Raw genomic sequence first — 26,430 nt, forward strand, 5'->3', positions numbered from 1 at the left:
GTAGGCAGAGCAACCCAGACGCGCAAAACCCTTCATAGGGACTGCGTCTGGGTCGGAGGTGCCGGGGGAGCGCCTACCTCCCCATAGCTGTGTTAACCACCTGATTACGCTGGCCTCATGGCAGCAGAAGCAACTGTTGCCGATCCCCGGTGTCAGACGATACGGCCCCGGTGGTGTAGTGAGGACTCTGACAATCCCGGGCCCTGACTGCAGCGGCATCTGGTGCATCTCTGACACCAGAAGGACTGCCGCGCGCGATTCCCCGTAAGCAAGGAATCGCCTTACCTGACATCTCTGTGCGTCCAGGTCGCAGCATTGATGCTAGCAAGCTCAGCCGTGACCCGCCAAAATCACCAACCCAGTTATTGGTGTTGTAGCCAGGCAGAGGAAGATGGAGTCGCAGTACATTCGTCTCAATTCAGACTCTTAGTACTGCCACCCAAAAACATAAAAATAAAATAAAAGCTTGCATCTTGATCCTGCCGCACCAAACGAACAACAGAAATCCTATGGCTAGGGGTGAGGTATATATGGAGGTGGACCTGAGGCACCTAGGGAGCTGAAGCTTTAACGGTTTGGTGCCTGGTCTCTCCAACCATAATATCCCCATGGTATCCCTGTGGATCCCTATGGACCCGGAAGAAGAAAGTTCTACCACAATTAGAAGCAAAGTTATGATTCGTTTTATTTGACCTTGCAAGCATACATTTTAAATGTATTTGTCGTGTTTACAATCCTGTAGTATGAACACCTTGTATCACTGAGGGCTACAATTTTATATATGAAAGTTACTTAATGCCGTCTACCATCCTACCACATTTCATGAAAATTTGAGATGGTCGGGTTGAAAAGTTACTTATTTTGTGATGATTTGGTATGGAATGACCCCTAACCTAAGTAATAAGTTAAAATAATACAAAGAGAACCCTATCTGTAACTTATCAGCATCATGATAAACAAATGTTACAAGCTATAACAAACAAATTTGACAACAAAGCAGGGCCACAAGTGGAGGTCCAGACTCATCATTGGTCTAGCTGCACTAAAGTAACCTTGGGGGGGTGCTTAATTTTGGAGAGCCGCATGATTACTAAAGTGATTCTGCGGTTCCCACCATTGACTTCAATGGTGGGAGCTGTTTATTGGCTGAGAGAGGCGGGGGCTGACCTCTCTCAGCCAATGGACGTTCAGACACGGCCATACAAAGGTAACAGCCGCGTCTGAGCTCTTCATTCGGGAGGTAACAACCATCGTTTTTTTTTTTTACAAAGACCTAGGATGCCTACAGAGAGAAGAGCACCATTCCAAGTAATGTAGGTATGTGTGTGTATGTATTAAAACTATACTGTCACGGTGTGTGTATTGTGTTTATTTAAACATTTTACAGGTGAACTACAGGTACCAGTAGGCCCTTAATGCCACGCATGCTGGTACTTGTGGTTCTCCAAGTACCAGCATGCGGGGGAGACTTGCTGGGACCTGCAGTTCTACTCATAAAGACAATGTTTACACTTATATTTTTTTACACTACACTTACACTATCAACCCTCAACCCACGGGTGGTGGGGATAGCCCCGGACTATCAACCTAGGTGCCTTGGAGAGGGTGACGCCTTTATTGGGGGGGTCCCCAACTCCCCAGGGATCCCCGGCCTGGGCTGACTAGCGGTCAGGAGTAATGTTTTGGCTGGAAACCCGGTGATAGGGTTTCCCTGGCTGTGACATTACCCCCCCGCTAGTAAGGGTCCGGTTGTGGAAATTACAGGGGAACCCTACGCATTTTCCCCCCTGTAATTCCAGAACCAGGATCGGATCTGAGCCTGGTGCTGGTTATGCTAAGTATAGGGGAACCCTACACAATTTTTTCCCTTTACTTACACAACCAGGACTGGCTATGAAAAGTCCAGGGCTGGTTGTGTATTTTGGGGGGGGGAGCACCTAATTTTTTTTTTTTTTTTTAAAACATTAACTCTTTGCAGTAAGATACATGCATGCATCTTACTGATGTATGCATGCATCTATGTCACAACGAACTGCTCATGCTGAAAATGAAAGCATGAAGCAGTTCTATTCATTTGGGGCTTTGAAGTTCGTTTTGGAGTGGGATTTTCTGTTCGATTCGGACATGAACATGCAAAATCGAACAGCAAATCCCTTCTTAAACGGAAACAAGATCAAATTCAAGTTGAAAATCGAAAGCAAAATCCATTCTTAGTAAATTTGAGATTTGCTAAGGGATTATGCTGTTCAAGTTCAATTCGATCTCAGGAGATTTCAGTGATTCATAAAAATGAATCTCTAATCGAAGTGGAGCACTACAGTTATGCATAGCTAACAAAACATCTAGGGATATATTTACTACAGTGCAGTTTTTTAGAAGTGGGGATGTTACCCAGAACAAGCAATCAAAGTAGAATCTGATTGGTTGCTATGGACAACATCTCCACTTCTAAAAACCCACACTTAGTAAATATAGCCCCTAGTTTTAATTATGCATAAATGACAAATGAAAATTCCACACACACAGAATTTAATAATAAAGAAACGTTGCAAAACTAACATTTTTCAATTAAAGTGCTTTTTATTGATATTTTCAACATACCGTGATTACAATAATGAAATGAACCAACTTTAATTGTAACATTTAAGTAAACTTTCTAGCCAACAAACAAATTACATATGGCTGCATTTATTGTAAATCAAACAAACCACAAATCAATGCATTGAAAAACCTAGCATCAAAACCCCCCAAATATTTTTTACTTTTCAGAGCAGGTCCTTGATATGTGATGCACCAAAGCAATTTCCATTATATATAAAAGGTTAACCAAACCAAATACCAAGCCGTGATCAGCCAAAAGAGAACTACCACTGACCATATGAGTGCCATGTTCTTATAGAAGGGACAGCTGGGACAATTTTTTTTAAATTGGATTTCATGCCTTATGCTTGGCATATGCTATACAATTATCTTATCGACCCACCTAATATCGGCAGACCGCCCAGATAATTGTACTTTGTATGTGCTCGACTGATCCGAAAATATCAATTGGTTGGGCATGCTGAATCGTCCAGCGTGTTAGACTGTCAGTCCAATGCAATATTTTCAAGTGCATGCACTTCGGCTGGCAAACCGATGGACATTTTCTCTGTTCCTTCGAAGAGGGGAGGAATGAGAAAATGTTTAGTCTCCAGATTTCGTGGCCAAGACACTGTGACATATTTCACATTGTATGTCTGATCACTGCTGGGTGTCAGAATGCCAGATAAAATGTATGTCGGTCTGATACACATTTTTCTGCCAATGTAAAATATTCCAATACTGTTATATTTTTTTCAATCTTGAGCTTTATTGCAAGTACATAGATCTCAAAAGACAATGAATCGTACTTGAACTGCAATATCATATTTCAGCAGCTTTAAAGCAGAACAAAAACATTTTTTTTGCATTTCTGCAATTTATCGTCGTAATAAAATAGCTTCTCTATCAAATGATGTTCTTTTTAACTATAAAATGAATTTAGATTTACCTCATTGTTCAGCGATATATGCGAGTGCAGATGTACTATAAAGCAAAAATGCCACATCCATAAACAAAAGGTATTATTGGTTCATGTGTCTGTGTAAAGGAACGGTAATAACAGCAATATCCAATTTAACATGACACAAATATTTTAACTTATATGGTGTTGAGAAGACCCAACAACAAATACTTTATTCCTTGCAGCAACTTATACACAGTGCCAAGGCTTTTAAAGTCTTTCTAGACAATATTAACAAACTACAGGGGAAAACATAATATTGGCTGAACAATAAACATACATGTTGCATTCTTGGAGCCTAAAGGTAGTAAAGGCGGTCAGAAAGTGACATATGTGGCTCTCTGTGGACACTCTGGCCCACCAAAAATACCAGTTTGTGGGCATACTGGCAAGGTGCAGGCACTCTGATAACTCCCTAGAAAAGAAAATTTCAAATTTAGAAAACTCGTTCTGTATTAAAAAAAAAACGAATAAAGTTAAAAAATAGATACTCACAGGCCAATTATAGTAAAGATGACAGAGTTTGTATGTTAGTCTCTGCATATAATCTGGCTTCAAGGCTGCGCTGTCATACACAACATTGTAGTGAGTAGGAGAAACCGTCCCTTGTCTTACGGACTGACTGACAATGAAGAAGTCATACCTAACAGAAAGATTACAATAAAACACATTACTGTAGGACAACATCCTGGTGTTTCCTTAAATATTTTTACATGAAAGTGGATAGGAGATGCGGCTATGGACATGTAATCTTACGTGGACCTGTGGATGCTGCGAGATAAGGCACACATCCACTAATAGACATTAAAATGACTCCACGATTACGACATTGTAATCGTGTAGTTGTTTGTCAGTCTGTGATGTGCCTACACTGAACGAGCAGTCGTTCAGTGTAGGCACATCAATCATCTGCAAACATGCTGAATCTGACGTTATCGTCAGGTTGTAGAACATATTTGCCCGATGATAAATGTCTAAACGACCAGGGGGAGCGCGCATCGCTGGTCGTTTTAGAAATCTTTTTTAGCGTTGTGCAATCGATTATTGAACGATGACTATATCGTTATCGTTCAATTGCTCAAGTTAATCGTCTAGTGGATGTGTGCCTTTATATTAGGCATTTTAACAGCTAACTGGCAGCAAATGCCACATGTCTTGGCACAAAATATTTAACAGCATTTAAGACATTGTTAAACTATATTTTCTTTAAATGAACAATATTACTCCTGATTATGAATAGAAAAGCGTACATTTTAACTCCTTTTCCGAATACCAACCCTCAAATGTTAATACAGGTTGAGTTTCCGATATTCAAAATGCTTGGGACCAGGGGTATTTTGGATAACGGAATATTCTGTATTTTAGAATATTTGCATATCATAAAGAAATATCTTGGGAATGGGACCCAAATATACACACAGAATGCATTTATGTGTTATATAAACCTTATACACACAGCCTGCAGGTAATTTTATACACTATTTTCAATAATTTTGTGGCTCAAACAAAGTTTGTGTACATACATTAAATTTAGGTATGTTTCATATACACATTTTCAATAATTTGTGCCTTAGACAAAGTTTATGTACATTGAACCATCAAAAATGAAAGGTTTCATTTTCTCAGTCATGCCAAAAAGAATTCCGTATTTCGGAATATTTGGATATGGGAGACTCAACCTGTACCTTGTATGTTTAATTGATATTTATATGCTAAGGAGGCTTTCCATGTTGTATATATTGGATAAATGTTATATATGTAGTGCTGGACTAAGATTAAAAAATATATATAAAATAGCATATTAGTCAAACTGATGAAGCTGTGCTGGTTTTGTAACTGGCGCGTGACCTGAGGACTGTTGGGGAAGATGAGCAATTTCCCAGCTGTGAGCAGTGTCGGGTGAACCAGCAACTGTCACTGCAGAGGTGGTGAGTGACAGCAGTAGAGAGGATATTATACATATGGTACTGTAGGTGGCGTCAATGGTTTGAACACCAGTTAGGCTGCTCATGGCAAGGAAACGTGAATTATCGGAGTTCGAACGGGGCATGATAATGGACGCCCGATGTATGGGACAGCCCATTTCCGAAGTTGTGCGGACATTCAATATTCCTTGATCTACGGTGTCATGTGTGTACTGGGAATAACTCATGGAAGGTATTACTACCCCCTGTGGAAAGCACCGGTGTTTGACCACGAGTGCTTAATTATCGTGACCAGCAACGCCTGGTCAGAATTGTCAGAGGTCATAGACAAGCAACAATAGTTCAAATCACATCCACATTCAATGCAGGCGGTACCAGATGTATATTTAGCAGGTCAGTGCAGTGTCCTTTAGCTTCCATGGGATATGGGAGCAGAAGACCTCTGTTAACACTACAGCACTAGACACAGCGCCTCACCTGTGCTTGTGACATCGCTAATTGAACCCAGGAGGACTGGCAACATATGGCATGGTCTGATAAATCACGGTTCCAGTTGCTTCAGGCTGATGGTAGGGTTCGAATGAGACGAAGACCCTGAGGTCATGGACCACAGTTGTCACATGGTGTGGCTACCACGTTCACCTAACAAAAACCTAATCAAGCATTCATGGGATGAGTGTCCATTCGCACCCAAAATCTTGCACCTACAAATATCAGGGAGCTGTGGGAAGCTATCCAGATGGCATGGGTAAACATGTCTCCAGAGGTCTTCCGTCTGGGATACAGTCAAAGTGCTGACAGCCGGGATGCCGTCTGTCTAAATCATGACTCCGATATGTAGATGGACGGCTTCCCGAACGAAGGTAAGCCGAGCAGTGTTAACGCTTAGCCGCGTGGGGGTGTTGGGATAGGTTTTGGGACCCCCGGGGGGACTTAGGGTTTGGCACCACCCTGGGAGGGTTAGGATGAAGGGAGGGTGGCGGTTAGGTTTAGGCACCCCCAGAGGGAAGTTAGGGTTAGGTACCACTAAAGGAGGGTTAGAGGGGGAAGAGGGGAGGGTTACGGTACTTAGTAGCCCCAGTTGGGATTTCGACTGTTTGAAATTGAGGCGTCGGGATTTAGTCAGACGGCTTCCCGGCCGTCTGCATTTCATACCCAACCTCTTCCGTCTACTTGTGGAATCGATGCCACATCGAGTTGCTGTTCAGTGTGGTTTACCCACCGAGACCTTATTGAGGTTATCACTCTAACAGGGGTATTCAATATGGGAGCGAAAACATCGTTTTTGCGTTAATATCGGAGGTATGACGTCATTATCGCAGGTTTTACTTTTACACCGTATTCAATTTCAAAGACTTATCGCAGTTTTCAAAAATTCTTTGATAAAAAACGGGGATAACTTTTCACCATTGAATAGGTGTCGAAAAAAAGTGCAGAATTGGGGTTTAGGGGTGCAGGCTTAAAAAAAATAGCCTGCACCCCTGGGAATGACATTTAAAAAAGAATTGTGTCAAAAAGTTTTTAAAAAAATAGGGACACCCCAAAATATTAATTTAAAAATTGGGGTGAAAAAAATAAATTGGGAAAAAATTGTATAATAGGGAAATAGGTTCAGGGCTATTCTGCAAGTATGCGGCAGGTGTTTTGAAGAATAGAATTATCGCGGCAGGTGCACAAAACAAGAGATATGGTAAGAACTTACCTTTGTTATCTCTGTTTCTACGAAGTAAATAGGGTCCACAGGGTTGACCTTGGGGTTATAGCTGGAACAGGATCCATGGGCACCACACAGTTAAGCTTTTAGCTCCCAGGATGCACTTGGGTCCTCCTCTATACCCCGCCCCCGAGCCACAGGCACCTCAGTTGGTAAGCAGCCTAGGCCGGAGGAGAATATGGAACAGAGAGAAGGAAGACTGGAACACACAAGAAACCATACACACAGCAATGTGAGACGGAAAACCGGTGACCAGCCACACAGCCCATTTGAAGCCAGGTGCGTCAGGGCGGGCGCCCTGTGGACCCTATGGACTTCGTAGAAACAGAGATAACAAAGGTAAGTTCTTACCATATCTCTTATTTTCTACTTCAGGGTCCATAGGGGGTCCACAGGGTTGACCTTGGGGATGTCCCAAAGCAGTTCAACTAAGGGCGGGGACGCTCCTGTGCTGAAAGGAGCACCCGGCGCCCAAAGGATGCATCCTGAGAGGCGAAGGTGTCAAACGCATAGAACCTCAAAAACGTTTGAATAGAAGACCAAGTGGCCGCCTTACACAGCTGAACAGCAGAAGCGCCACGTCTAGCAGCCCAAGAGGGACCCACAGAACGAGTGGAATGAGCCTTAACAGAGGCTGGCACAGGTAAACCCTCCTGTGCATAAGCCTCACAAATAACGGAACGAAGCCAACGGGCTAACGTTTGTTTGTTGGCAGGCCAACCCCTCTTGTGAAAACCAAAGAGGATAAACAAGGAATCAGACTTCCTAACCGAAGCCGTCCGGTCCACATAAATTCTAAGCGCCCGGACCACATCTAAGGAAGTCTCACCAGCTGAAACAACAGGGGACTGAAAAGCTGGCACAACAAGTTCCTGATTAATGTGGAACTTCGAGACCACTTTGGGCAAAAACTCAGGACGAGTGCGGAGCACCGCTCTGTCCTGGTGAAAAATCAGGAAAGGAGGGCGACAGGAAAGCGCCCCCAATTCAGACACCCTCCTGGCCGAAGCAATTGCCAGGAGAAAAACGGTCTTAAATGTCAGCCACTTGAGCTCCACCGACTCAAGAGGCTCAAACGGAGGACCCTGCAGGACCCGTAGAACCACCGCCAAGTCCCAAGGAGCCACAGGAGGCACAAAGGGAGGCTGGATCCTGAGAACACCTTGGAAAAAGGTGTGAACATCCGGCAGCATTGCAATCCGCCGTTGAAACCACACAGACAAGGCGGAAACCTGAACCTTCAGAGATGCAAGGCGTAAGCCGAGGTCCAATCCTGATTGAAGAAATTCCAAGACCCTAGAAACTCAGAACACCTGAGGATCATAATTTCTGGACTCACCACTGAAAGTAAGTGTGCCACACCCTGTGATAAATCCGTGCAGAAGCAGGCTTGCGTGCCCTGAGCATGGTACCAATAACCGAACTGGAGAAGCCCCGAGACCTCAAGACGGCTGTCTCAAGAGCCACGCCGTCAAAGACAGCCGACCCAGATCCGGGTAAAGACAGGGCCCTTGAGACAACAGGTCCCGACGCTGAGGAAGAAGGTGCGGAGCGTCGATGGAGAGGCTCCTGAGATCGGAGTACCAAGGACGTCTGGGCCACGCCGGAGCTACCAGCACTAGCGTGCCGCCGTCCTGCTTGAATTTCCGCAGAACCCGAGGAAGTAGGGATATCGGAGGAAACAGATACGCCAGGTGAAACGTCCATTGCACCGACAGCGCGTCCACCAGACTTGCGCCTGCGTCTCTTGTCCTTGACCCGTAAACGGGCAACTTGTGATGGGAGGCCATCAAGTCCAGCTCCGGCAGTCCCCACCTGTCCACGAGTAGCTGAAACACCTCTGGGTGAAGCGACCATTCCCCGGGATGCACGTCGTGACGGCTGAGGAAGTCCGCTTCCCAATTGAGGACTCCAGGGATGAAGACCGCCGAGATCGCTGGAATGTGACCCTCCGCCCAAGTCAGGATGCGAGACACCTCCGACATCGCTGCCCGACTGCGAGTTCCTCCTTGGTGGTTGATATACGCCACCGTGGTGGCGTTGTCGGACTGCACCTGTACCGCCCTTCCGTGAAGAGCGGGGCCGGACGACTGCAGGGCCCTGTATACAGCCCTCAGTTCCAGGACGTTGATGGGAAGAAGAGTTTCTTCCGCAGACCAACGACCCTGGAGAGACAATGAGCCGGTCACTGCCCCCCAACCCCGGAGACTGGCATCCGTCGTGAGCAGGACCCAGTCCGGGATCCAAAAGGGGCGCCCCTCGACCAGATGAGCTGTCTGAAGCCACCAAGCCAAAGATTGCCGAACGTCCGGAGACAACACCAGCACCTGAGAGCGGATCCGGTGAGGTAACCCGTTCCATTCCGATAGAATCAGCCCCTGCAGGGGCCGGGAATGGAACTGGGCAAATTCCACCATGTCGAATGTCGACACCATGGACCCCAGAACTCTCATTGCCGAATGGACCGAAAGGCGGCAACTGCTCAGGCAACTGCGTATCCGCAGCTGTAGGGAGGCGACCTTCTCCGGAGTCAGGAAGATCCTTTGCTGACGCGAATCCAGCAGGGCTCCCAAATGAACCATCCGCTGTGATGGAATCAGGGAGGACTTTTTCCAATTTATCAACCACCCGTGTGCTAGCAGGCAAGCGATCGTCAGGTGGAGATGTTGAAGCAGTACCTCTGGGGAGCTCGCCAGCAACAGGAGGTCGTCCAGATACGGCAGCAGCCGAACATTCTGGTTCCGAAGATTTGCGGCCATGACCGCCATAATCTTCGTGAACACCCTCGGCGCCGTGGAGAGACCAAAGGGTAGCGCCCGGAACTGATAGTGGTGTTGAAGGATAGCGAACCTCAGATACCGCTGGTGCGAAGGTGCTATCGGAACATGGAGGTAGGCGTCCTGGATATCCAGGGACACCATGTAATCCCCCGGTTCCATCGCCAGAATGATGGAACGTAACGTCTCCATCCTGAACTTGGGAACCCTGAGGAATTTGTTCAGAGACTTCAAGTTGAGGATAGGGCGATGAGAACCATTGGGTTTCTGCACCAGAAACAGAGACGAATAATACCCCGTCCCTTGTTGTGATTGAGGAACGGGAACAATGACCCCTGCTTTCAGCAAGGGCTCTATAGCCTCCTGAATCCGTAACGCCTTGGTCTTGTCCTGAGAAGGACTCGTGCAGAAAAACTGGTGGGGTGGTCTGTACCGAAAAGACAGGGCGTACCCCTGGGAGACCACTTCTCGAACCCAGGCATCCGTGGTGGTATTGTGCCAGCACTGGGCAAATAGAAGAAGTCGGCCTCCCACTCTGAGGTCCCCCAGAGGGAGGCCCGTCCCATCAGGCCGCAGGTTTATCTTCCTGCTTGGAAGAAGGGCGCCGTGCACTCCAGGCTTGCTTCTTGGGCTTAGAGGCAGTCTTACTCGCAGATTGTCTCGGGAAGGACTGACCTTTCGCCTTCCCCTGAACCCGAAAGGAACGAAAAGCCGAACTCCGAACCTTAGCAGGCAGTGCCGCCGAAGGGAGGAAGGCTGACTTGGATTTAGCCAGGGTATCCACAATTTTGTCCAAGTCCGGACCAAATAGTAATTCCCCATTGAAAGGTAAGGCCTCCAGGCCCTTCTTTGAATCAGAGTCCGCTCTCCAGGACCGCAACCATAAGGATCGGCGGGCAGACACCGCTGCAGCCGATACCCGCGAAGTCAGCAGACTAGCATCTAAAGAAGCTTCTCCAATGTAAGAAGCAGCGTCCCTCATCTGTCCCAACAACGCCCGCTGGACATCCGGAGCGTCATCCGAGAAGGTACCTTCCAATCCATTGGCCCACCCCTCAATGGCCGTGGCCACCCAGGAGATGGCCATGGACGGTTGGGCCACCGCCCCGGAGAGGGAGTAAATAGACTTTAAACAAGTCTCAACTTTCCTGTCCGTGGGATCCTTCAGCGAGGATATCGACGGTAATGGTAAAGTAGCGCCCCGAGTTAAACGGGTGACATGGGAATCCACCGCCGGTGGAGTTTCCCATTTTTTACAATGTGCCTCAGGGAAGGGATAATTAGAAGCCAACCGCTTCTGAGGAAGGAATCTCTTACTGGGAGCCTGCCAAGCTACCGCCATATGATCCGTCAACTGATCCGACAGGGGAAACACCGCAGAAGCCACCCTAGTTTTTTTGAAACTAGGAAACTTCGACTTAGGAACCGGTGCCTCATCCTCTATAATATGAGATATGGTAAGAACTTACCCTTGTTATCTCTATTTCTACGAAGTCCATAGGGTTCCACAGGATACCTTGGGGTATAGGTGTGACGTCAGTCGCAGGGCACCAAAGAGTTAAGCTTTCAGCCTCCCAGGATGCACTAGGTCCCCCTCCTATACCCCGCCCCCGAGCCAAGGCACCTCAGTTAGTTACCAAGCCATAGGCCGGAGGAGGAGAAGGAAGAGAGAGAACAAAGATCTGGACACATACAAGAATCACATTCTCACCAGAGGGAGACGGAAAACCGGTGACCAGAGCAAAGCCCATCTGCAGCACAGGTGCGACAGGGCGGGAGTCCTGTGGAACCCTATGGACTTCGTAGAAATAGAGATAACAAGGGTAAGTTCTTACCATATCTCATATTTTCTACTTCAGGGTCCATAGGGTATCCACAGGATACCTTGGGGATGTCCCAAAGCAGTATCCTTTAAGGGTGGGGACGCTCCTGTGCAGAAAGGAGAATCCGCCGCCCGAAGGAAGCATCCTGAGAGGCGAAGGTGTCAAACCTGTAATACCTCACGAAGGTATGGACAGAAGACCACGTAGCAGCCTTGCAGATCTGAACTGCCGAGGCACCACGTCGAGCTGCCCACGAAGGACCCACAGACCTAGTGGAATGAGCCTTCAGAGAAGGAGGGACCGGTAGGCCTTCATGAAGATAAGCTTCAGAAATAGCCATACGGATCCAGGCTGCCAAAGTTTGCTTTGAAGCAGGCCAACCCTTTTTACGGAAGCCAAAGAGGACAAACAAAGCGTCCGACTTCCTAAACGAAGAAGTGCGTTCAACATAAGTCCTTAAGGCCCGCACAACATCCAAAGAGGCCTCACCCACGGAAAGACCCGGTGAGTTAAAGGCCGGAACAACTATTTCCTTGTTAATATGAAACTGGGAAACAACTTTGGGAAGAAACTCGGGCCGAGTGCGGAGCACTGCCCTGTTCCCATAAAAAACCAAGAAAGGGGGTCTACAAGAAAGAGCCCCTAACTCAGAAACACGTCTGGCCGAAGCAATGGCCAGAAGGAAAACAGTCTTAGCTGTTAGCCATTTAAGATCCACTGAGCCCAGTGGTTCAAACGGCGGTCCTTGGAGAGCCCTCAGGACCACAGCCAAATCCCAAGGCGCCACAGGTGGAACAAAGTGCGGCTGAATGCGGAGAACACCCTGCATAAAGGTGCGCACATCCGGGATTGTAGCAATCCTACGGTGAAACCAGACAGATAGGGCCGAAACCTGTACCTTCAAAGAAGCAAGGCGAAGCCCATGATCTAGTCCCGCTTGCAGGAAGGCGAGAATCCGAGACAGACGAAACTCCCGCGGTGCATAACCTCTCGGTCGACACCACTGGAAGAACGTATGCCACACGCGATGGTATATCCTCGCGGAAGACGGTTTCCGAGCTCGTAACATGGTCCGCACCACAGAGCTGGAAAACCCCCGGGACCTCAGCATGGCCGTCTCAACAGCCACGCCGTCAAAGACAGCCGAGTCAGGTCCGGGTGAAGGCAAGGACCCTGAGACAGAAGGTCCGGTCGTAGCGGCAACCGCAGAGGAATGTCCACGGACAGACCCTGAAGGTCTGAGAACCAGTGCCGTCTGGGCCACGCGGGAGCTATCAACAGGAGCGTCCCTCCTTCCTGTTTGAATTTCCGGATTACCCGTGGAAGAAGGGAGACCGGAGGGAACAGGTATGCGAACCGGAACGTCCACCGGACGGACAGAGCATCCACCAGAGACGCCCCTTCGTCTCTTGTGCGAGACCCGTACACCGGCAACTTGTTGTTGTGCCGGGACGCCATGAGGTCGATTTCTGGAAGACCCCACCTGTCCACCAGTAGTTGAAAAACGTCCGGGTGCAGGGACCATTCCCCCGGATGAACGTCCTGGCGACTTAGAAAGTCCGCCTCCCAATTGAGCACTCCCGGGATGAAGACCGCTGATATGGCCGGAAGATTGCGCTCCGCCCAAACCAGGATCCGAGAGACCTCTACGAGAGCCGCCCGACTGCGAGTTCCTCCTTGCCTGTTTATGTAGGCCACGGTGGTAGCGTTGTCCGACTGGACCTGCACCTGGCGACCCTGGAGAAACCGCTGTGCCTGCTGGAGAGCATTGAAGACCGCACGGAGTTCCAAGATATTTATTGGAAGCTCCGCTTCTGTCGGCGTCCACCTGCCCTGGAACAAGTGTGGACCCGAAACTGCTCCCCAGCCCCGAAGACTGGCGTCCGTTGTCAACAGGACCCAATTTGGAACCCAGAACGGACGTCCCTTGTTGAGGTGGGTCGTCTGTAACCACCACGTAAGGGACAGGCGAACCTCCTGGGTGAGCACAATCGTCTGGGACTTCAGAGACTGAGTCAGCCCGTTCCACTTGGACAGGATAAGGTGCTGCAGAGGTCTGGAGTGAAACTGGGCGTATTCCACCATGTCGAACACCGACACCATGGAGCCCAGTAACCTCATCGCCGAGTGTAAGGACACCCGGCGGCTGTGCAGACAACTGCGCACCCTTGACTGTAAAGCAGAGATCTTGTCCTCCGTCACGAAGACCCTTTGCTGTCCCGAGTCCAATAAGGCTCCAAGATGCAGAATCCTCAGAGACGGGATTAGAGTGGACTTCTGCCAGTTGATTAGCCAGCCGTGCCGTTGCAGCAGTGCAATGGTCAGGTCCAAGTGGCGTAACAGGAGCTCTGGAGATCCTGCCACCAATAACAGGTCGTCCAAATACGGCAACATGCGGACTCCCTGCAGCCGCAGAGAAGCCGCCATGACCGCCATCACCTTGGTGAAAACACGTGGTGCTGTTGCCAGGCCAAAAGGTAACGCCCGAAACTGGAAGTGGTCGTTGCTGATTGCAAACCTGAGGAACTGTTGATGGCGCCAAAGAATAGGGACATGCAGGTAAGCGTCCTGTATGTCCAATGACACCAAGTAGTCCCCAGGTTCCAGCGCCAGAATGATGGACCGTAGGGTCTCCATCCGAAACTTCGGGACCCGCAAAGACTTGTTGAGTGCTTTGAGGTTGAGAATCGGACGATATGACCCATTGGGTTTCTGTACCAAAAATAGATTTGAATAGAAACCCTGGCCCCTCTGGGAGAATGGAACCGCCACTATAACTCCAGCCTGGAGCATAGTGTGCAATACCTTCCGCAGCTCCGTAGCCTTGTTCCGGTCTGATGGGAGACCCGTGGTGAAGAAGCGAGCCGGGGGTCTGTGCCGGAAGGAGAGGGCGTATCCGTGGGAAACCACCTCCAGAACCCAAGTGTCTGTCGTAGTGGTCGACCAACACTGGGCGAACTGTAGCAGGCGGCCTCCCACCCTGGGATCCCCCAAAGGGAGGCCCGGACCGTCAGGCCGCAGGCTTGTCATCTGGCTTGGGGGCCGGACGTCTGGTACTCCATGCCTGCTTCCGGGGCTTGACCGATTTCTTAGGGCCAGCCTGTCGAGGAAACGACTGTGGTTTGGGCCTGCCCTGGGCCCTAGATGACCGAAAGGACGATGGTCCCGAACCAGAAGGAGCAGCGGCCGACGGGAGACAGGCAGATTTGGCTGCCGCCAGCGTGGCCACAATCTTATCCAGATCCGGACCGAAGAGAACTTCTCCGGTAAACGGCAACGCTTCCAGACCTTTCTTGGAATCTGCGTCCGCCTTCCAGGATCGCAGCCACAAGGTGCGACGAGCAGCTACCGCTGCTGAAGAAATTCTAGACACCAGAGTACTAATGTCTAGAGCCGCCTCGTTGATGTAGGTGGCCGAATCACGGAGATTGCCAATCAACTCCGCCTGATCGGCCGGACAGTCGGATTCAAAAGAAGCCTCTAATGAATCCGCCCAGCGCTCCATCGCTCTGGCAACCCAGCAAATGGCCATAGCCGGCCGTGCTGCCCCCCCTGCAAGGGAATAAGCGGACTTCAGGCAGATTTCTACCTTGCGGTCCGTAGCATCCTTAAGGGAGGACATGGATGGCATCGGCAATGTGGCACTACGGACAAGACGGGTCACGTGAGAATCCACCTGTGGAGGGGATTCCCACTTCGCAAAATAATTATCCGCGCACGGATAAGCCACCGCCAGGCGTCTCTGCGGCTGGTATCTTTTGCCAGGTTGTTTCCACGCCTCCTCTAAATGGTCCACCAACTGACCCGAAAGAGGAAAGACTGTGGCATCGCCCTTCACATCTTTGAAAAAGGCATACTTAGATTTAGCCGCTGGGGGAACTTCGTCCTCAATCACCAAGGCTGTGCGGACCGCCCGAATAAGTCCAGGAATATATACTTTGGACTTAGCATCAGCGTCCTTAGTATGGAGAGGTTCCTGATCGTAAGGATCTAGAATCTCCCCATCATCAGACGTCCCTTCGTCATCCTCATAAGGAGCGGACAGAGACGCCACCGGCCTTTTATGAGACCGCATCACAGACTCCCCTTGCAACACATCCGACAAGTGCTGTACAGAACTCGTCAGGGAGTGAACCCACGCTGGCTCCTGAGAACCCGGGAGCGGGGAAATAGGGAGACTGTGGGGTACCACCAATTGTCGTGGGAACCCCTGCATGGGTGACGACACCACAGACTGCTGGGACAAACCCATCGGAGTAAACGCGGGCTGCGGAGCTAACTGGCCCACTAAAGCTGTTAACGCCTGAGCGAAACAAGCCCAGGGCGGCTCCTGTACCGGTGCTGTAACCGTAATAGGCCGCGCCATGGACAAACACTGCCGGCAAAGGCCCTCCGCGCTACCCTCCCCCTCCGCTAACGGTACTTTGCACGTGGTACACTGTAGCCGGAGGGGAAAATCACTTTCAGACATGATGGCACCACGTATGTGACCTCTCTCACCAATTAAGTATTAAATAGGCGAGAGACCACCCTGCAGCACCGCACCGCACCGCAAGGGCTTTAGCAGAAAGAACAGGGACAGTAATAAAGCTGACAGTTTAGAGAAGAAAAGTTACAGGCAGCGCTAGCACAGTCACATACAATGCAGAGAAATAACAATTCCTGCACTAACAGCGCTGATCACTCAACTACACAGACACAGGGCCTGGTAGGACACAGCGCTGCATACACAGACCTGAGCCACAGCGGAGGAGAGGTATGCGGGGGGACCCAGACCACGATGCTTCCTTCCAGACTTCCAGCAGCGTTCACCATGCGTTGCAGAGAAGATGGCCGCCGAGGAGCAGAGAGAAGCTGGCCTGGGGGAGGAGCGCTGACACAGGACCAGTCAGCACAGTGCAGAGAGGGCTGTGTGCAGCGGGGGAGGCGCCGGCTGTGAGACAGGGAAGGCGCGCTCCCCTGGCATGCATTTAACCCCTGGGACGCCGCAGCGCTACCGCTCTGCTGCGGTCCGCTGTCCCAGGGGGTAGTGGAAGCGCAGGTTGGTCGCCTGGCTCCACGCTGCAGCCAGTCCCCAGGGAGCCCCCTGCCTGGGGACTTAGGACCATGTGATCAGCGGGGACCCACCGCGGGACCCCGCTGCTTACCTCTGTCCCCCTTGAATCCGGCCATGGTCCGGAGCATCTGGGGTCACCGCTAGCTGTGACCCCAGACGCCCACCAGCATCCCCGGATCAGTACCGGCGTTCTGGTACCGGCGGGGTGTAGGGAAGACAGCATGGACGTCAGGACTGACTGTCCATGCTGTTCATCCAGTTGTGCAGCCACAGCTGCATGAAGAATAAGCTTCAGGGGCTCTTCTAGTCCCCACTCCAACAGGTGCACCCGACTCCGGCCGGGCACCAAACTAAACTGAGGTGCCTTGGCTCGGGGGCGGGGTATAGGAGGGGGACCTAGTGCATCCTGGGAGGCTGAAAGCTTAACTCTTTGGTGCCCTGCGACTGACGTCACACCTATACCCCAAGGTATCCTGTGGATACCCTATGGACCCTGAAGTAGAAAAGAAGAATAGCTCGCACCGCCCTAACCAGTGCTCGCACATTAATGGACGACTTGGTATCCATTTCCTGGACCGAGGCGTCCGAGTCAGTGTCATCAGGGACCTCCCCATCATCTGAGGAACCCTCTGAGTCCGATACCTGAGCAGCCCGTGCCATGAGTGAGCGTTTTGAAACCCTAGAAGGCATGTCAGTCTGCAACATTGACTGAAAAACCGAGGAAGCGGCCGCCAAATTTTGTACTGAGTTGGAGAGCACATCCACCCAGGGTGGAGGAGTCACCATAGGGGCCTGAAAAGGTACCACAGGCTGCTGCGGCACAGGGGAAGCCTGTATATACATAGGCAACCCCGCATAGGGACCCACCGACTGAGACCCAGGAGGACTCCGCAATAACTGCGGGACACCCGGGGAATGGGGGATGGTCGGCTGGGGTAACGCCCTAGTAGGGAGAGCAGTCGGGACCGATAGACGGTCCGCAATAGACACCAGCACTTGAGAAAACATCGCCACCTGGCACCGACTACACAGACCCTCCTGTGACAAATCCTCCCTATCCACTCCTGCAGAACAGCGTCCGCAGGAGGCCAACATCGGAGCCACTGAGCGCTCAACCTCCTCGTCTGACATGACAGAATATATTATATATCTGGCACCAGGGTAGAAGTAAAACGCACTCACCGGTGTGCTGAACAACAGCCCACAATATGGCACTGAGTAGCACACAACTGTATGTGACGGACCTCACAAATACGTGATCTATATAAGTGAGGTCAGTAGAAACGCCCCTCCCCCACACACCTGTAGGGCTTGTAGGAGAAGTAAAGGGATAGGTATAAGCTGACAGTAAGCGGAAAATAAACACAGACAGGCAGCACTAGCAAAAGTCACATACCATGCAGGAAGATATACTCACTGCACCTTTACACTACAATCAACCTGCCCAGATTCAGTGTCTGGGAGGGCTATAGTGCTGTGTACGCTGTCCTTAATCAGGGGAGAGGTACACAGGGGGACCAGTCCGCATGCTCCCTGAGATCTCTGCGCTGCCACTGTGAGAAAATGGCCGCTGGAGACCTCAGAGGAGGAGTGGCCGTAGAGTCTGCAGCTCAGCGACGCCAGACTGCGTGCTGAAAGGCGCGCTGAGCTGAGGGGAGGAGCCGCTGACAGGGAAGGCTTCCTCCCGTGGCTGGCCATAACCCCAGGGATGCTGGCTTCCCGCTTGCCACTTTATCCCTGGTGGTCTAGTGGTCCCACGGGTTATGGGGGGGGCCCGCCGCCACTGCCAGCAGCCTCCGGTCTGTCCCTAGGACCGGAGGCTAAAGGACTGCATTTAAGGTATTCCGCGCGCCGCCGCTAGCCAGCGACGCGCGGCTTACCTGCATCCCCGGAGACTCCGGCAGCAGTCCTGGGAGGTAGTCAGAGTCCGGCTAGTACGGACTCTGCCCTCCCGCCGCGATCCCCAGATCAGTACTGGCGTCGCGGCGCCAGTCGGGGATCAGAGCGGCAGCGTGGGCGTCTGTATAGACAGCCCTTCGCTGCCGTCTGTAGTAAAAAGAGATTAAAATAAATAAAATCTAACTTAAAATAAAAGCTTCTGGGGGCTGCTCCTGCAGCCCCCCTGCGCGGTGACCGACACCGGCCGGGCACCAGCTTACACTGAGGTGCCTGTGGCTCGGGGGCGGGGTATAGAGGAGGACCCAAGTGCATCCTGGGAGCTAAAAGCTTAACTGTGTGGTGCCCATGGATCCTGTTCCAGCTATAACCCCAAGGTCAACCCTGTGGACCCCCTATGGACCCTGAAGTAGAAATGCAGAATTTTTTAAAATTTACTTTAGGGACTTAAAAATATGCTAGTACCCATTTTCATGTACCCCAAATTTGATGGGACCAATTAAAAAAAATAAAAAAATAACCTAAGTGCTCTTCTGCAACACTTCTTCAATGTCGGGAAAAAAACACCTGCTGCGGCTATTTAAATCCCCAACTTTCATTTAAAGGCTAAAACGGGGGTACCCATAGTGTTCCCCCATGTTTTTACAACTTTAGGGGGGTCTTACAATTTTTTAAAAGAAAAATTCGTAACTTTACGCAAATCCAACTTCAGAGTTTCCCGTTTTCGTTAATTTTATATTGAATACGGGGATAAGCGGGGGCACGCCAGATACTTTAACGCAGGTAAAAACTCCGATATGAAACGTTAACTTCGACAGTGAAGTTAACGTTTCATATTGAATACCCCTCTATATATTTATGGCCTCAATTCTCCTACTATATGTAGAATGTCCATTCAATACAATACATGCTTCTGAGGAAGCTGGGTGTCTATTCCATTGCCCAGCAAAAAGCTGAACCTTGTCACTTTTGCATAAAGCTGAACCTTGTCACTTTCGCCACATATTTGACCTACTCCTGATTGGATTCAACAACCTTCTTTTCATTTTTGGACTTTATATGCTCCATTGGAATCAAACAGGTGCTGCTGAAAGTGGAAGGCGACACAACCCATCATCTGCGGAATTAACGCTAAGCTAAGGGACTGTCTGGATCTGCTAATTCACCACTTGGTAACTATCTCGCACACATTGGACCTAGAACTCGACATTTTAAGCAAGTCCTAATTTTAGCTATATTTTTTCAGTAGAGATCTAGTCGCTTCTTATCTATACAAGACTCTTTAAAATATGACCATTTATTGATTGTTCTTCTTTCAGAATATTTATGTTTTAATAAATGTTTAATTACATTAGCAACTCATTTGTCCTCTAAGAGTATATATTCATATTGTATGATTGTATGGGCAACTCTGAACGCTGGTTCCTCCAATTATCATATAGGGTGTACTCAGCTTTACACATACAATATTACACACTATAGTAAAGGGACATACTAACATGTTTTCCCTTCTACTCTAAGGGGTATATTTACTAAAGTGAGAATTTTTAGAAGTGGAGATGTTGCCCATAGCAACCAGATTCTACTTAACATATAACTAGTACCGTCTAGAACAGTGGTGTCAAACTCGGGCCCTTCAGCCTTTGTGGGACTACATATCCCAGCATGTCCTGCCACAATTTAAGCATGTCCTAATAGCAAAACTGTGGCACTGCATCCTGGGATGTGTAGTTCCACTGCAGCTGGAGGGCCAAAGTTTGATACCACTGTTCTAGATGATAATAGCTAGTATTTGATTGGTTGCTATGAGCAACATCTCCACTTCTAAAAACTCTCACTTTAGTAAATTTACCCCTAATTTCCTGTTAACATACCTAACAACTTACCACGAAGCACTCTGGTGCTCAACCACCACACCATGAATAAGAGAGTGGAGTTGACTATCTCTATGGAAGTAAAACTCTTTTATACCATAGAGAATTTTGTGAAGAGACAATTATTCCACAGAGGGGACAATCATTTCCCTGTGTGTGTACACATAACTTGCGTAATTGTATTGCTACATATAGCTCCATGACAGCTGGGGAATATACCTTGCTTTTATATTAGGGTGTCCGTTTATTAACCACTTACCTGGCACAGTCGTATCAGATACTGATTCTGCGTCCCCCCCGCCCTGTTAGTGGCTCCCCAGCATCTGCAAACGGAGCAGCCGCTGGCCAAACAGTAATCCCCTCCTACATTTTTGCAAGCCGCACCCCTCATGAATAAACAACAGAGCCCTGGCTATATATATATATATATATATAATATGAGATATGGTAAGAACTTACCCTTGTTATCTCTATTTCTACGAAGTCCATAGGGTTCCACAGGATACCTTGGGGGTATATGCGATGGCGGCAGACATCCAGGCACCACAGAGTTAAATTTTCAGCCTCCCAGGATGCACTGGGGTCCCTCTCCTATACCCCGCCCCCGAGCCTCAGGCCACTCAGTTTCGTAACAAGCCATAGGCCGGAGCAGGAGCAAAAAAGAGAGAGAAGACAATCTGGAACACACAAGAATCACATTCTCACCAGAAGGAGACGGAGAAACCGGTGACCAAATCAAAGCCCATCTGCAGTACAGGTGCGACAGGGCGGGAGTCCTGTGGAACCCTATGGACTTCGTAGATATAGAGATACCATATCTCATATTTTCTACTTCAGGGTCCATAGGGTATCCACAGGATACCTTGAGGATGTCCCAAAGCAGTATCCTTTAAGGGTGGGGACGCTCCTGTGCTGTAAGGAGAATCCGCCGCCGAAAGGAAGCATCCTGAGAGGCGAAGGTATCAAAAGCATAATACCTTACAAAAATATGGACAGATGACCACGTGGCTGCCAATCACCGCTGAGGCGCCACGTCGAGCTTCCCACGAAGGACCCACAGACCTAGTGGAAGAGCTTTAATAGAGGATGGAACAGGAAGACCTGTGAATCCATCCTGCCAAAGTTAGCGTAGTGGCAGGCCAACCCTTTTTATGGAAAACAGAAAGGACAAAGCCGAGAGTCTGATTTCCTAAATGGACTGGTACGGTCAACTTAAATTCTTAGCGCCCGTACCACAGCCAAATAGGCCTCACCAGCAGACAGGACTGGGGAAGTAAAGGCAAGCACTGCCCTGTTCCTAGGAAAGATGAGAAAAAGGGAGGTCTACATGACAGAGCCTCCCATTCTGAGATCCTACTGGCCAAATTAAGAGCCAGAAGGAATACAGTCCTAGCCGTAAGCCATTTGAAATCCACTGAGCCCAGTGGATCAAATGGCGGTCCTCAGAGAGCCCTAAGGACCACAGCCAAATCCCAAGGAGCCACAGGTGGAACAAAGGGATGCTGAATATATCGTACACCCTGCACAAAGGTGCGGACATCAGGAAGAGTAGCAATCCTACACTGAAACCATACTAACAGGGCAGAAATCTGCACCTTCAGGTAAGCAAGGCGAAGACCGTTATCTAAGCCCACCTGTAGGAAAGCCAACCTGTGGATATCCGGAATACCCGAGGAGTCTAGCCTCTAGGGCGACACCTGAAAGAAAGTATACCATACCTAATGGTAAATTCTTGCAGATAAAAACTTCCGAGCTCTTAGCATGGACAGAGCCCCTGTTAACTATAGAGCTGGAAAAACTCCTAGACCTTAAGAGGGCAGTCTCCACCGCCACACCGTCAAGGACAGACAACCCAGGTCTGGGTATCAGCCAGGATCCTGAGACAACAGGTCCGGGCGTAGAGGCTACAGCTTCGGAGTGTTAACTGAGAGGCTCCGAAGATCTGAGTAATAGTGCCATCTGGCCTACGCTGGAGCTATCAGCAGGAGCGTGCCTCCTTCTTGCTATTACTGGAGGAAGAAGGGATAACGGAGGGACGAGGTACACAACTTGGAAGGTCCACTGGACCTACCTACGTCTATCAGAAGAGTCTCATCTCTGAAAGGCTCCACTTGTTCACCAGAAGATTGAACACCTCCTGATAAAGAGGACATTTCCCTGAATGCACGTCTTGACGGCTGAGAAAGCCTGCTTTCCATCTGAGGATTCCTGAATGAACACTGCCGATGACGGCAGGGATATAGCCTTCCACCCAAGCCAGAATTCGGGACACCACTGTTAGTGTCGCCTGACTTCGGGAACCTCCTAGGTGGCTTACATAAGCCATCATGATGGCGTTGTCAGACTGTACCTGCACGGTATTTCCGTGGAGGACCTGTCCTGCATGCTGGAGAACCTTGAATACTGCTCAGAGTTCTCAGATGTTTATGGGAAGCGCAAAAACTACTGGTGTCCACCTGCCCTGGAACAAGTGTGGACCCGTCACTGCTTCCAAGCCACGGATACTGGCGTCCGTCGTCAGAAGGACCCTGTCCGCAATCCCAAAGGGGGTGCCCCTTGTTTAGGTGAGCTTTCTGCAGCCACCAGGCCAGAGAGAGACAAACCTCCGGGGAAAGCCTATTGACTTTATCCTATGGGGCAACCTATCCCATCCGGAGAGGATCAAGTTCTTTAGAGTGAAGCTGGGTACTCCACCATGTCGAACAGCGACATCCTGGAACCCAGGAACCACATTGCCAAGTGAATAGACACTCGGCGACTCTGCATTACAGGCAAAGGTACGCAGTTGCCTGCAGAGATCTTTTCCTCAATCACAAAGATCCTCAGATGTTGGGATATGGAGCATCCTCTGTGAAGAATCAGAGAGGACCATTTCCAGCTTATCAGTCAGCCCTAACGTAGCAACACAGATATTGTCCGTTGCATATGGCACTGAAGTATCTCTGGAGACCGTGGTAACAACAGGAGGTCACTCGGATAGGGTAACAAGCGGACCCCCTGCATCCGCAGGTGGGCTGCCATAACTACCATGACCCTGGTAAACCGTGAGGCGCGGAGGCCAGACCAAGGGGCAATGCCAGAAACTGGAAACGCTTATCGACCACTGCAAACCTGAGGAAAACACTGGTGTGCTAAGATAAGAGGGATATTCAGGTAGTCACCCTGAATATATCCAACGACACCACAAAATTCCCAGGCTCCATTGAATGATGGAATGCAGGGTCCTTCTCCCGAACCGAGGAACCCTTAAGAATTTGTTGAAGGATTCGAGGTTGAGAATGTCCTGGTAAGCCCCATTGGGTGTCTGTACCAGAAAGAGGATGGAGTAATACCTCGTTCCCCTTACTATAACTCCTGCCTGGAGCATAGAGTGTAACACCCTCAAAAATTACAGGGCCTTGTCCTGAATTGACAGAAGACCTGTAACGAAAAACCGTATGGGAGGCTTTTACCGGGAAGAGAGGACATACCTTCAAGAAAATACTTCTCTTACCCCAGTGTCCGTGGTGGTCAGACACCAGCACTGGGCGAACTGGAGAAGCCGGCCTCCAACTCTGGGGGCTCCCGAGAGGAGGCCCGTCCCGTGAGGCTGAAGGCTTATAGTCCAACTTGGGAGTAGGACGTCTCGTACTCTAAGCCTGTTCTTATGGCTGAGCAGATTTCCTGGCTACTGACTGTCTTGGAAAGCTGTATTTTAGACTTACCCTGGCCTCACAGGGCCGAAAAGACAAAGTCCCAGACCCTGATGGGACTGTAGCCGATGGCAGACACGCAGACGTAGCTGCTGCCTGCAGGGCCACAATTGCGTCCAGACGAGGGCCAAACAGGACTTGTCCCGTAAAAGGCAAAGCATTCCAAATGGAATCTGCGTCCGCTTTCCAAGAGCGCAACCACAGGGAGCGGCAAGCCGCTACTGCTGCCGAGGAGATTCTGGAAAGGAGTAGGCTATATGTAAGACCGTCTCATTATGAACGTGGCAAAGTCTCTGAGAATTTGCCACTATCCACCTGCTCTGCTGGAGAGTCAGTGTGCAGAGATCCAGTTACCTACTCAGTGTTCCATGGCTCTGGCCCCCCAGCACACGGCCATAGCCGGCCTGGAAGCCCCTCCAGCAAGGGAATATTGGATTTTAGATATATTTGCACCTTGCAATCTGGAACCTCTTTCAAAGAGGACCTGGAGGGCATGGGCAACGTAGCACTCCTCACTAGGCGTGTAACATGAGAATCTACCCGTAAAGGTAACTCCCATTCGGAAATGTAATTATCCGCAAAAAGGGTATGCAAAAGGTCAACCGTTTTTGAGGCTGGAACCGCTTACCCGGAATTTCCACGCCTCCTCTAAATGATCCACCTGACCAGATAGAGGAATTACAGTGGCAACACCCTTATCCTTAAAGAAGGCATATTTGGATTTAGCCACGGGGGATATGTAATAACCAAAGCCGCACGGACTGCCCGTAGAAGGCCAGGTATATAGACTTTAGACCCAGACTACGCCTCCTTTGCACTAAGGGGCTCGTGTCTGAAAAAGTCAATAATGTTACCGTCATCAGACGTCATGTCTTTACCCGTCTGAGACCCGAAAGGCCGTTTAGAAGGCCGAAATGGTGACTCCCCCTGTAAAACGTCCATCAGGTGCTATACCATTTGGACAATAAATTCACCCACACAGGCTCCTGCGAGACCTGGGGGGGCGAAAAGCAGGATACACTGGGGTACCATCAACTGTCCAGGGACCCCTGCATGTGATGAGACCACCACAGGCTGTGATAACCCCTATGGGGAAACGCAGGGGGCGTTGCCCACAAAGGCTGTAAGCATCTTAGCCAGCCGAGGGCGGTCCCCTTTTTTTGTGCAGGCACAGTGACAGAAATGGGGCGTGATATATAATACAACATGCCCTCCATAAACCCTCAGCGTCTACATATCCCTCCGCTAACTGCACATGATATCAGTACATTATAGCTGGAAGAGGATATCCTCGTTCACTTTCCGACATGAGGAGTGTGAACGGAGCGTATGTGACCTCCCACACAGAAAAACCACGTTTACTGTGAGGTAATAAACACCCTGCGACACCGCACCGCAAGGGCTGTAGCAGAAGAACAGGGATAGGAAAAGGCTGACAGTCAGAAATGAAAGTACAGGCAAACAGCACTAGCATTTAAGTCACATACAATACATAGATAACATCCTGCATTACAAGCACTGCAATCAACTACACAGACCAGAGCCTGGTAGGAAACAGTGCTGCATACACTGACCTTAATTGAAGGAGAGGTATGCGGGGGACCCGGACCGCAATGGCATCTTTATCAGCTTCCAGCAGCGTTTGCCATCCCCAGCACATGTAGTGAGAAAATGGCCACCGAGGAGCAGAGAGAAGGCAGGGCCCGGGGGAGGAACGCTGACACAGCCCGCTCAGACCGCTGTGGAATGGCACTGTGCAGCGGGGGAGACGCCGGCTGTGAGACAGGGAAGGCGTTCTCCCCTGGCGTGCTATTAATCCCTGGGACGCCGCGCTGTACCGCACATGCTGCGGCCCGCTGTCCCTGGTGGTCTAGTGGAAGGCGCAGGATCAGTACCTGGCCCCACGCGCAGCCGGTCCCCAGGAAGCCCCCTGCCTGGGGACCAAACAGGACTGTGTTACCGGCGGGTGCCCACCGCGGGACCCCGCCGCTTACCTTGTTCCCCGTGCATCCGGCAACAGTCCAGGTAGCCGGGGATCACCGCTAGCTGTGACCCCAGCTACATATCGGATCGGTACCGGCGTTCTGGTACCGGCGGGGTGTAGGAGTGACAGCATGGACGTCAATACTGAC

The 26,430-nt window shown here is 50.0% G+C and overlaps 1 protein-coding gene across 1 annotated transcript in view; it reads right to left on the reverse strand.

Annotated features, from left to right (window-relative positions):
• Positions 1-2,607: 2,607 nt before the first annotated feature.
• The window catches only part of PIWIL1 (piwi like RNA-mediated gene silencing 1), a 414,830-nt gene continuing 391,007 nt past the window's right edge, over positions 2,608-26,430 (reverse strand). Inside the window, exons 20-21 of the mRNA XM_088482106.1 lie at positions 4,037-4,184; positions 2,608-3,956 (exon numbers count right to left, since the gene is read on the reverse strand). Coding sequence (XP_088338232.1) covers positions 3,840-3,956; positions 4,037-4,184 — 265 coding nt within the window. The 3' untranslated portion in view covers positions 2,608-3,839. The remainder of the gene's footprint in view (positions 3,957-4,036; positions 4,185-26,430) is intronic.

The sequence above is a fragment of the Taudactylus pleione genome, unplaced genomic scaffold (genome assembly GCF_031769625.1).
Source record: "Taudactylus pleione unplaced genomic scaffold, aTauple2 ptg000282l, whole genome shotgun sequence".
Lineage (NCBI taxonomy): Eukaryota > Metazoa > Chordata > Amphibia > Anura > Myobatrachidae > Taudactylus > Taudactylus pleione.